Genomic DNA, 13,252 nt, shown 5'->3' on the forward strand with positions numbered 1-13,252 from the left:
ATAAATAAGTATCAGAGAAATAAGCATTGAATGCATCAACATTGTTTTTTTTTTTTTCTTTTCAGTAAATATATTTCTAATGAGGCTATTCGCATGAAATTTTCACCAGACATCAGTATTAACTCAAGAAATCTGGAAATATAAAGAATTTACAACATTAAAATCCATAAATGAAGTTATGTGTGATAAAGCGGAATGACACGGGGAAAAAAGTACTGAACATGCTAAGTGAAATTTATTTAATACTTAGTGGAGAAGTCTTTGTTTGTAATGACAGCTTCAAGACATGTCTGGTGAAAATTTCATGTGAATAGCCTCATTGGAAAATAAATAAATAAATGAATGAATGAATGAATGAATGAATGAATGAATAAATAAATAAATAAACACACACATATTATATATATATATATATATATATATATATATATATATATATATATATATATTATATATTATATATATATATATATATTATATATATATATATATATATATATATATATATATATATATATTATATATATATATATATATATATATATATATATATATATATATATATATATATATATAATATATATATATATATATATATATATATATATATATATATTCATTCTCAATACTTATTCCTGACACTGTATTTAGTAAAATTCATAAGTGAGGTTAAATGAAAGGTCTCAGTTGATTATCAATCATCAAGCTAAATTATGAGACCTATGACCTACAATTATGAAAATAATAAAATTTCATCAATAGAAGTTTTTTTGAATTAACGTTTAAATAATTGCTGAATTTTGTTCCACAGCTAGATTCTCAATATCAAGATATTTACAACTTGGGCTTAAGCCTGTATAGTGAGAGAAAGTATACTGTTATTTCTTGTTACACTGCCATGCCATGGGGCTCCAATTATAAAACAATCTCTAGAGTACTGAAAGTGAGTAAGTCCTAGAGATGGACAACAGAAGCTACACAGCACCAGGCATTATGGTTTTCCCTAAAGACAAAGACGCACAGTCACTCATTCATGAGGTTTTTCTCCAGTGAATACAACGAGGGCATTCTTTCCCTGAGCATTTGTCAAATTTGGGCTGAAAAGGATCTTGTGCTTGTCACACAGTATATGGATACAGTTAAGAACAAACATGCACATGGATGTGAAGGAACTGATTCATGATCTTGAATTGAAATGATTCATTTTCAGCATGTTGAGTGGATTCTGACTAACCGTGTTATTGAAGTAGACAGTTTAAATGTATTTGTGCCAAATAAGGACTGCGTTCATATTAGCAGGCTGAAGAGACACAAATGTAATGTGAATTTTTCCAGGACTGTGAAGACACAAACATCTGACCTTTTCAAATCAGACCTGAGCCACATACACTTGGGGTCATGGGTCAGACACATGTGGCCATGTAACATGAACGAGAACATGGTCAGATAGACAAAACACAAAGGACAGCAATGGCAGTGACTCCATTCAGTGGATAATTGAATATAGGAAGAAACCTATGGAACAAATTTCCCAAGAAATCAGTGTGAACGTGAAGGGCTTTTCAGGCGCTTTCTTGTTGAAGACACGTAGGAGTGAGTCACTTAGCAAATGGGTATCCGAGCAAAAAAAAAAAAAAAAAAGAAGAAAAAATCTTTCTTCAAAGATACTTGTAATGTGAACGTAGGCAGAATTTTAATGTAAAGAAAGATAACGTAATTAGCTGTTCCTGTCTAAATATTACCATCACTGAACTGTTTCTATTTCTCAATAATCCTACAATAAAGATTCACATTCAGTGTGAGATTTATTTTATTTTTTTTAAATGTTTATTAGACAGCTATGGTGGTAATCCTCAGTATTATTATTCTATTAGTAAGCAACCATTTCTGTAGTGAGAGTCTGAGAGGCAGAAATTTGGATGACATTTCAATACGAGTGTATTAAGAATAATATTAATTAAAAAAATGTAACTACTTCTCATAAAGGTCATCTTTAGTTCAGAGTACATAGCTGTTATTTACTTTAAAGTGACACTTTTATTCTTGGACACACCTCATTATCTGTTGTTTACAGTTCTGTAAACAATTTAAATAACCGTATGGGTTTAATGTGCCTCATTTCAGAAGTTACAGGAGGACCAGAGCAACAGAAGAACCGCTTCCTCTAATAAAAAAAAAACAACAACAAAAAAAAACAACTCTCTAATAAATCCAAATATCAGTCGAGCAGGAAGTCAGGTCTGTGGTACCCGAAAAGGCTAAAATCCCCTTGGTAGCAAGTGTAAAGGCGTCGTATGTCCCTCTTGCTGATCCCAGAGAAGTAGTGCTCAACCTTCGTTCGGTTGTAGTGCGTTATGCCTTTAGGGATGCTGGGATACGATACCAAGCCCTCAATTCCAGCAGCTTTAAGGATATACGGTACGTCGTCCTCGAGAGTCTCATGATGGCCGATTACATCATAGGAAATGTCACAGGGAGCGCAGAGTTCGGCGTATGTTAACCAGTGGATGACGTGCTCTCCGAACTGGTGGTCGAGATGTTTTCGGCCCGTCTCGTCACCCAAATAGCGCACGAAGTCCTCGAAGTGCAGACCGGCGCTTCCGGAGGCGTCGCGGTGCCTTTTGCGGTACTTGCGGATGATGGCGGGGGCGATGCTGTGCTTGTACCATGGCTCGAAGCGCGGGTTCTCCACAAACTTGTCCTTGAAGGCTGATATGAGGCGCTCAAATGGGTCTCGTACAATGAAGAACTTAAAGTATGTGTTTAATCTGAAACGATTTGAAGGAAAATAAGTAAGTGCTATTGTAGGATTAATAAGGAGTCAGAGGAGGTTAGAGGAGCTAGGTTTAAATGAACAGATATCAAAGACAGTCAAAGGGGCCTCACTTGATCTGAAATGGTGTTTAATCAATCAGGAAGTATAAAGAAATGTTTAAGACTATATAGAAGGATTAAACTGTCCTATTAAAGAATATACACTCTCTCATAAAAGTCAATATATTGAGCTAATGAAATTTCAGATAGATATTGCACAATAAAGAACTTCAGATTGAGGAAAATGTAATTAATTGGAAGATTTTAAGGCAGTGGTACTTATTATTGCATTATTATTATTATTATTATTATTATTATTATTTATTCTGTTTAGGCATAGTAATGCATAGCAAACCCGGTGGTATCACAAACATACATTTATAACTTTTATGGAAATTATTGGTGTATATAATATTATTGTGTATAATATTACTGCATGTCACATGTGGCTGAAGAGATTACATTTGGGAGCGAGACCATCAAAGCAAAACAAAAAAAGTGCAGTTTTTCACTAGTTTTGCTTGAATTTTAAACATAATTAATTAATTAATTAATTAATTAATATATTTCCCCCTCAAATGATACATTATGAACTTTTCCAGACCTTTCCGTGATCTCTGCGTCACTCATAGAGGACAGGCGAAGTAAACCGTTTCTCTCGTGGTCATGGACCACATTCTCGGGTATGTCTTCAACCTTGGAGAACTTTCCTAAGAATTCACAATCAGGACACAGAGCAGTGAGATGAATCATCATTAACATTAGTACCTATAACATAACTCCACACAAGAGAAGGATTTTCACAGGTTTCATGCTTTACAAACCTGAATATCCACGCATGGCAATAAAATGTATGTGCTGAACAAACCCTCACCATTGAGGACAATGAGGACCTTCTTCCACTGTGTGTTGCCCACTTTGGGCGTCTGGCAGAAAAGAATCCGGTGTTTGTCGCACACAAAGATGCGGTCGAGGACGAACTTGCGCAGAGGAGTGTGTGTGAGGTTCCAGAGTGAGGAGTTCCTGCAAACGCTGGACAAAAGCTGCAAACGCAGCGCCGTCACTGACTCCCAGTCTGACAGCTCCACCTGAGTTGGGCCACCTGAATACTACACACACACACACACCCCAATAAGACTTTTTTTTTTTTAAGAATGAAGCTTCTTATTTACATTACACACACACACACACACACACACACACACACACACACACACACACACACACACACAAATGTATTTTCAGTTCACTCTGTTGTGGCTTATATTAAGTTTATATTAATGCTTGTTCTGATATGGCATTGTTTCTATAGTAACGAGTTAGACAAGTACTCGGATGGGAGACGTACCACATGAATAGATTTTTAAGAAGTATGTAATTGTTGATTTGGGAGAGATAAACTGTAAATAAAACACTTCAGGACGTGCTGTTTTAGAAAAATAATCAAGAAGTAAAATGATTTATTTAACCCGAGTCACATGCATGGACTTTTTCTCCGGAAGAATTTCTGTGTTTTAACACCGCTTTATCGACTCGTTTCGACATGAGCGCTAATCCTGTTAAATTAACCTAATTATGTCTTCATCAATGCTGAGAGACCGACAATCAAAGCAGAGCAAACAACGGCACGTGTGGAGTGCTGGAAGCGGTGACGCAGGAGGACACTGAATGTTTTGCCTGCGGTGTGTCAAGGAGAACAAAATCACTTCAGTTTTTATTCGCTTATACATTTATAAACCACTGCAGGCGAACAACAAGTGTGTTTAAAAGAATAAACGTAATCACTTTTCTATTTAGTTTATTTAAACCCAAATTTGCCATGTTATATGCATTTTAATGTGAATTTTAATGCAATGATCAATAAAATGACTGAATTATTGGCACACTTCATGAAAATTAGTAAAAATGTTTTTATAACATTATATTATAAACAATAATGTGCAATAAGAGATATTTTGAGCTCAAATATGGTTGTATCGTTATATTTACACTTTTTTTTATTATTTTTTTTAAAATTGTTCCAACAAAACACTAGTTTCAAAATGATCGCCACCCTTAAAATGACTATTTTGCAATGGCTGCCTTGGATACAATAACAGCACTGAGTCTCTTCCTGTTTTGTCTAACAAGATTAGAAACACTGGAGATCTCAGCTCTTTCATATTATTAGGCTTGTGTATGTGGAGTTCCCTCTTCAGCTCAGACCACAGGTTTTCAGTAGGGTTAAAACCCAGTTATATCTTAGGGGTGTCAATACTTTTGGCACATATTTTTGGGGAGAACATGCTTCTCAAACATTCAAAGACACAGACGCTGTTATTCTTTAGTAAGGGTGTCCTTTTTAGCATTCCGATTTGCCTCAGATTGATGACTCGGCATTTTTTTTTTCGCGCATATGTGCTAGGGTTTGCTTGTGGTTTATTTTGTAGTCCACTTGATTTGTGTTTTATGAAAACAAAATGGTTCCAGTCTACGGCTAAAGAGACTCCTGTTTGTATGCAGCTGCAGTTTTTTGTCATCTTACGGCTAAATAAAAAAAGAAAAAAAACAACAACAAAAGACGTGGAGAAATACTCTAATGGCTGCCCACGGGATGATGTGGTCCCATGACAAAATAAGCAGTGTTGGGTAGCAACATGACTGACAGAGGCATTGTGGCACTAGCAATTAAGCTATTGTGTTAGGCAGCAGGAATAATAATAGTAATATTGTGTTAGTGACAGGAAATCCAGTTACTGTACATTATTATATGCAAGCATTTCGCTTTTGACAACCCCTTACTGTAAATAAGAGTCACAAGAAGGCCTATGGCATGAAGCGGACTGACTCACCGCAACAGACGGCTGAGAGGCTGCGTTCTGTGAAAGCTGATTTAGAGGTTTTATAGTCTTTACGGATGGAGAGGTCCAGTTTAACAGCACCGGCCTTCCCCCATAGTCTGAAACAGAGAACATGTGCAAATCTCTAAACACTTTTAGGTCCAAACCTACAGTTCCTTGTACGAGTATTCACCCCCATGATCAGTAGGCTACTAGAATAAAAGATATTGCATTGGAGAAAGGTACAATATATAAAACGTAGGGCTGCAAATAACACTTATTTTCATGATCGATTAATCAGCCGATTCATTTTCGGTGACTCTGGGTATCTGCTAAAACTAGCAGCGTTGCATTACGTGCGCATGACGTCGTGCCATCGACTGGGAAGCGGCTTATGCTTCCGGTTATTAAAAAAAAAAAAGTGCTAATGTTCAATTTGAGACGATATTACCTTTCTAAAATTCATACACTGAATTAGAGTTGGTAGAGTACACAGTGCATAGTGTAAGTGTATAGTAGGTCATTTAGGACACAACTTTGTTGTGTACTCTCCAATGTATTGGTTTTTTTTGGAACAGAAGTAATGCACCGAGTAATCGAGCCCTGTGACATGCACACATCGGCGTTGAGATTCATTGATAACGATTTTAATAATCAATTATTATCGATTAGTTGTTGCAGCTCTTATAATATGCTCAAAGCATAAAACGACTGATTGAGTTACAACTATAAAGATGCATTTTATAATTGACAAAAGCAAAGTTCTGACTTTCACAAGAGACCCACTGTACCGAAATGATACAGTCTACATAAGTCTAGGCAATATCTTAATCATCTCGGTGTCCATGTATGGACAAATATTTAGAACTGCATTCTAGTCTCGTCGCATTAGTAAGCGTATATCAGTACCATCTCTGTAGTAGTCAAGTTCTCATGAAATTTCCCAAATGAAAATAATTTAGCATCATTTGAAGGCTGCTTAAAGTTTCTGTTTCCTCAACTTGCACACAGCGTGTCACAGTACTCAACCATTTTATTAATACCACAGTTTGACCAACGTAAAACCACAAGAGACCATGTGACCCGTACCATCCGGCATTCTGAAGCTGATTAACCTGCTGACGAACATGAGGATAAGCAGCACCCATCCGCAAGCGCCGACCAGCAGCCAATGACGGCGCATCATTGGGCCATGGAGACACTGACGAAGCCTACAGTACAAACACAAACGTTCAGAATTATTCACAATTGATCATGGGGCAGATGTCGCCATATGAATCAGTAATATGAGTAAGGAAAAAAAAACCCATAGAGCATAGTTACGCAACTATAACCAGTTTATACTCAACAGTGGTTAATATTTTGGGAGCCAGCTCCAGTGTCTCAGAGTTCCAGAGCAAACATGTCCACGGACAAAATTTGGGGTAAACTGTGGGCATTTCATCTTTAGCCAAATCTCCAGACTGCCAAAGAGCCACTTCTCAAGCATGTCCCTTAACCCTGAAACACTCAGCTCTATGCTTGGATTGGATTCTCGGTCATTTGGGATAAAACATTCTGCCAAATGAACAATGGGTTGTGTGCAAAGTTAAAAGCCGTGGTGTAACTGGTCTTAGAGGACCTTGGAGTTAAGATCGGGGAGAAAAAGCTGTTAAGCTTTTTTTAAGAGGTATTTTTGCCAAGTCACACCTACTGCACACGAGCCGAGACAGGGTGAAGTTTTACAGAAGTACATGAGTAATGTCTACAGCATCAAGCCAGCTCTTTAGTCACAGGATGGCCATAGACTGGCGTAGGACTCATTATATTGTGTACTGATAAATATCTCCTTGGAAGCATGATGCATAAAATACATTTCAGATTAAAATGTAGATGCTGTGTAATAAACTAGTGATTACCTGTAAAAGGATTAACGTTAAGGAGTTCATCTGAAGTTTTAGCTAAATGGGAACTGGGAAATGTCTTACATCCGAGTAGGAAAAATCCATTTGAACACCACTGCGAATTTCCACTCTGAAAAGTCTGAGATTAGATTAGATTTCTTAAAAAATAAAATGCATAAAATTAAAAAAAGATTAGAGTTGCCAATTCACCTTCTGGCATGTTTTTGGGAAGTGGGAGGAAACCAAAAAACTCAAACCATCTACTTATGCTCTTTGTATGTGCAAAGTATAAAAGCTAATTCAACGCTTTTTACATTTAAAAAAAAAAAAAAAAAAAAAAAAAAAAAGTGTCAGTTTTTCCATTCCCGAAGCAGGCTGCATGAACAAATTTTGTGGAACCAAGCACTACAGCATCGCCGAAAGATTTAAGGAAAATACACAGAACTGTATGAACAAATAAGGCTGGGGCTGATTTCTTTCTAGTCAAGTCTGTAGATTCAGGACATGCATTCGGGTTGATATTTTCTCAGCCCGCTTTGCCGACAGATCCATTACACATCATCAGCACTAATTAAGAACGCACATTTGACATACAGCAATTAACATGACCTCGGTCATGTATTTTTTTCTTCCACGGTCCTGCATGTTCCTTCTTTTTCTCGGTCGTTTCACGGGAAACATGTTAGCAGTGGTGTGCATTTCTGATTTACAATATCTGCAATACGTGGCCAGTATACATGTAACCTGAACATAATACAAAAAACCAAGCAACCAAACAAACAATGGAGTAAACCGTGGCCTTATCAAGAGTTTATCCATGTGGAAAACTTGTTTGTGTTTGAATTCGCCTCCTGTCAGATATTTTATAAATATTCTACAGGCCACTGTAGTTGCTGGGGGCGGAGCTTCGTGAACATGAGCAGGAATGATTCAAATGTCAATCTCACCTAACTGTTAGAGGCCTAGTCTTTAAAAAAAAAAAAAAAAAAGTTTAATCTTACATAACGCACCTTTAAAAGAAGAATAAATTTATTAACATGATGCATTAATTGAGTTTAACCAGACCTATAAAACGCTGCCTTACTGAGCTCTGAAATAAAACTATTTCTCCAGATTTCTGCACGAACAAACGAAATATGCTTTATTTTTTGCTGCAAACAGTTCACACAGATCATGTGCTGTGCACAGTGTCGCATATCTCTTCTGGCTTAATTCATTCTCATGTTTATTATTAATTTTCTTTTCATCATTCTTTAATGAAAGGACATATGTGCTGCTTTAAAGGACCCCATCTTGACTGGCAGTTGCACTTTACTAACTACATCTCAGCTTTATAATAAATGCTAATAGCATGTTCAGTGAAATTTTCTAACATTTCTAGACTGTACCCCCAAAAAGATCACTATTGTTGTCAAAAGCAGACTAAATAAAACGTTTCTTGATTGAGGAAAGACTTTGTTGTCGTGAAATGTAGCTAGCTTGCTTACTCAGTCACATTAGAGAGAAGATTTCCAGAAAGTTCCACCGGTTCAGGAGTGCAACACAGTCATTTTTATTACACACACACACACACACACACACACACACACACACATATGTATATATTTACATGTATTTAACCAGAAAGTCTCCTGAAATTAGCAACCCCTCTTCCGTGACAGTCATTCAGTGCGTTTACATGGACAACAATAATCCAATATTAGCCCAATTAAGACAATATTCTGATTAAGAAGCTACCCTGAATAATTAGATTACTGCTGTCCATGTAAACGTAGTCAGTGACTTGTTCTACAAATTACTATTTGCTTTAATTTGTCAATGAATGACTTTTTTCCAGCAGCCCGCCCCCCCCCCAAGACCCTATCATCATTCAAGACCCTATCATCAGCAAAGATTTACAATGTGACTTATATTACTGCGTTCTACTGTAATAAACAGAGAAATTTAGGCACGAAAACATCACTATACATAAAAACGCCTGTGTTCCCAATCACTGAGTTAGAAGAGCATCACTAGCTAGCTCATCATTCACAGCTACACCGAGGGGTACAGCGCATGCGCAGTGGCTAGATGTTTCCTGTCCTTTTTGTTTTTGTTGGTTTGTTTGTACTTACCTTTCATGTATAAAAACCAGTGCTCTTCTTTTCGCCATACAAAAACAAAAATACTATATTAAGTATGCCCTTTTTTATATTCTAGAATATATTGAAAATATGTTACCATATAGTCCATGTTCATATTATATTGCAGAAAGACCTGCCTGAACGTTAGTTGTGTTACTCAGCTAGCCCGGAGTACTGCTAGCTATTGTCACGCTCTGTCGCCTTAAATTCATCTTGTATACCACCGAAAAACTAAATATACGAATAAAATGTCAGAACATAACAAAATTCATACACTTAATATCACCATTCTTACAAATTTAACTAGCTAGCCCTGGCACTGACAAATAGCAATAAGGAGTCTTGTTTGAATCGTCCACATAGCGGCTGAATCCCAAATTGTTCCCTGATGGACGTGTAGTGCACTATATAGCGTGTCGCAGTAATTGCGTCACAACCTAAGAAGTGCACTCAGGTACGGAGCAAAAATCCGTTTGAGATCGAGCCATCGCCTTGTTAGCTGCACGTATTTACTAGTTTATCGCTTCAATCCATAAACACTACACGTAAATAATGGAAGTTAGTGAAGCATTATGCGCGTTTACCTTTTTTTAATGAAAATCAGACGGGGAAAACGATATTTTGTGGCGTCTCGTCTCCTTTCGCCGATTCGAGTCGACATGTCCAATCATTTTCGTGATGTTTTTGGCTATTTTCTCCGGACAGGGCCGCTGCTGTTGTGGATAGTGATGATGCCCCTATGCACTAGTGTTTGATAGGGCCACTCCTGTCCAAAATTAAATTAATTAATAATAATAAATAATAATATTTAATAATAATAACATTTTCTGCAAATATTAATGCACGATTACACACACACACACACACACACACACACACACACACACACACATATATATATATATATATATATATATATATATATATATATATATATATATCTTTTCACACAAAAAAACCAACAACAACATTCCTTTGATGATTTTGATCATCACTCCGCAGCACCTGTTTCCACAATGCCTCGGGCCGATCTAGATATTGTTATGCATACATCAAATTTTCCCTTTAATGATGTGATCACAGGTAAGAGTGCTTTCTGATGACTCTTCCATGCAGATCGTGTTTGTGCAAACAGTGCTGCACAGTAAAACAATGCACCACCATTGTTGTGGCAACTTAGTGTCACGTGAGGGTTTTGTTTTACCTTTCTGGCCAGCATACAGGCAATTCTAGCTGTCCGAGTGTTTTCTTTCAGGTCTTGCCACATGATTTCCACTTTCATGGTTTCCCTTAACTGCCATTTCTTGATGACATTTCAGAAAGTGGAAATCGTGAGCTGAAACCTCTTTGATGTATAATTATAGCCTTTCCTTGCTTTGTAGGTATCAGTTAGATTCATTTTTAGACTATCAGTGAACTGTTTAGAAGAGTCCATGGTTGATAAGTGTTAGCACAAGGTTTGAAGAGCCAGATCATTTATTATGCTTTGGAATTGTTATTCTTAATGACAATTCTTGACCTGCCTAACAAGTCCCAATGAGTGTGCACGTTGATAGTGCTCGGTGATGGACGAGCGTTCCTGCCTCATGCCCAATGTTGTGTTATGGTCTAAAGTGCAAACTCAGTGTCTTTGATGCTTGTGCAATTAATGTGATAGATAAAATTAGAGCAATTGTTCTAGTGAGTGAGAATGTCAGTGTAGTTTGTGATCAGACTGTCAGCAAGGACGGTGTCCACAAATTACTTAGACAGGGATATTATAGTAGGGCTACAGTGCATGAACCCCTTAATTACAAAGAGGAATGCACATTGGGGGGGAGACAGCACTGGTCTACAGAGATTCTGTAAAAAGTTAAATTATTATCATCCTTTGACACATTCTCCACAAGATAACAAGCAGAGAACAGTACAGGCCTAAATGCTTGACCTCTTTGATGAGGGTGACTCTGTGTTATGCTGTGGGGGAAATTTCCTGGCATGGTGTGGGTCCACTTGTCTTCTTATTGAGGAAAATCACCTTTACCCTATGATGAAACATTTCTATCCTGTTGGGAGTGGTCTCTCCCAGCACGATAATGTCGGCATTCACAGGGTACGAGTGTTCACTGAATGGTTTGATGAGGAATTAAAATTATGGAAATGACATGCGTTTGGCCTTCACAGTTACCAAATTTCAATCCAATTAAACACATATGGAAGATTTTGGACAAAGTATGCTATGTTATTTGAAAACCAGTAAGTGACAAATAAATATATCTATTTATTTTTAATTAAGTCAGTCCTTCAATGTATTCCTTAACGTGATATTACAATTACTGTTTAACGTAATCATTTAGTTTTCATTTTGGCACACGATTAACATAATTGAGTGGCACCCTCATGAGGTCAAGAGACGTCCAAACACCTTAGGCCAGTTGAAAAACAACAAAATAAACCCTTGGTGTTAACCAAACAGCAAAATTATAAATGTATACGGAATAAACAAGTATTAAAATAGATTTGCCAACCCCTAATTGTAATCTAATGTAAAAGACTTGCATGTATTCATGTTGGTATATTCCAGCACGGGGCGCACGGTGGCTTAGTGGTTAGCAAGTTCGCCTCACACCTCCAGGGTTGGGGTACTCTGGTGTACTCCGGTTTCCTCCCCCAGTCCAAAGACATGCATGGTAGGCTGATTGGCATGTCTAAAGTGTCCGTAGTGTATGTGGGTGTGTGAATGTGTATGTGATTGTGCCCTGCGATGGATTAGCACCCTGTCCAGGGTGAACCCCGCTTTGTGCCTGATGCTCCCTGGGATAGGCTCCAGGTTTCCCCTGACCCTGAAAAGGATAAGTGGTATAGAAGATGGATGGATGGATATTCCAGAACAAAGAAGAGAATCATTTGCTTAGTAATAACTATAGAAAGACAACACACCTTATGCTTCTGCATAAGAATATCAAGACATTATTAAAGTGATCATAATCATATTAATTCATACCTCTAGGCCAAAGAGAACACCACAAGACATTGTCAAAGCATACTTTTATTTTCATAGTCACTTTAAGACAGTAACACTTGATCCATGTCTCGAGTACAATGTCTGGAATGCATTTCCTAATGCTCAACATCATGCTTAGGAAACCAGGAACCTGCATTATGCTTCATGCGTTGTGAAATGTATTAAAAGATGCCAGGAAATGGAACCAGGAACGTCCCAGCGTTTGGATTAAAATTTGGATTCAACCACCTCGCTTGGCTGTGTCTCAATTCAAGATCGAAATCTAACGAGTCCCTTCGTGAAAACGGTTACTGTTCTCTAAAAACTCTGTTGAAATGTACTGAACATGGAATGTCTGAGGTTTCTAGGCAAACTTTCATTGTCACATTTAATTATTTTAGTGTTCTGTAAGCTAGCTATGTTCGTGTGTGATTAGCGCATGTGGCTTTGACCCATGACACCCCCCCCCCAATGTCTGATTTAAAAGGTCTAATCATGTTTGTAACGCTGGATATCACCAATGCTGGACAACACCTGATTTGTAAGTATAAGTTTTGTGCCACTGTGTAATGATGTGCCTCACCCATGACAATTTGTTCTTACTTGGAACATGGAGGTTACATGGAAATC

The 13,252-nt window shown here is 37.4% G+C and overlaps 1 protein-coding gene across 3 annotated transcripts; it reads right to left on the reverse strand.

Annotated features, from left to right (window-relative positions):
* Window positions 1-1,792: 1,792 nt before the first annotated feature.
* chst10 (carbohydrate sulfotransferase 10) lies at window positions 1,793-10,380 on the reverse strand. Of its 3 annotated transcripts, XM_017457977.3 has the most exons (7): window positions 9,777-10,037; window positions 9,631-9,657; window positions 6,723-6,844; window positions 5,646-5,752; window positions 3,689-3,923; window positions 3,419-3,524; window positions 1,793-2,768 (listed from the first exon to the last, which is right to left on the reverse strand). In XM_017457977.3, the coding sequence occupies exons 3-7, from the start codon at window positions 6,817-6,819 to the stop codon at window positions 2,219-2,221; spliced, it is 1,095 nt and encodes a 364-aa protein (XP_017313466.1). In that variant the 5' UTR covers window positions 6,820-6,844; window positions 9,631-9,657; window positions 9,777-10,037; the 3' UTR covers window positions 1,793-2,218. The 3 variants fall into 3 exon arrangements, with proteins under 3 accessions (XP_017313466.1, XP_053532095.1, XP_017313465.1); XM_053676120.1 differs by lacking the exons at window positions 9,631-9,657; window positions 9,777-10,037 and adding an exon at window positions 10,224-10,380; XM_017457976.3 differs by having other exon boundaries at window positions 9,631-10,037.
* Between the last annotated feature and the right edge of the window lie 2,872 nt (window positions 10,381-13,252).

This window comes from Ictalurus punctatus, chromosome 26 (assembly GCF_001660625.3).
Source record: "Ictalurus punctatus breed USDA103 chromosome 26, Coco_2.0, whole genome shotgun sequence".
Lineage (NCBI taxonomy): Eukaryota > Metazoa > Chordata > Actinopteri > Siluriformes > Ictaluridae > Ictalurus > Ictalurus punctatus.

Excerpts from the sequence above, each read along its gene's own strand:
- chst10 (XM_053676120.1), bottom strand. The coding sequence starts at position 10,300 with ATGTCGACTCGAATCGGCGAAAGGAGACGAGACGCCACAAAATATCGT. Across the intron at positions 3,924-5,645 it reads CCTCTCAGCCGTCTGTTGCG|TATTCAGGTGGCCCAACTCA; the intron begins GTGAGTCAGTCC and ends GTGTGTGTGTAG. Across the intron at positions 2,769-3,418 it reads GACGCAGAGATCACGGAAAG|ATTAAACACATACTTTAAGT; the intron begins GTCTGGAAAAGT and ends AAATCGTTTCAG.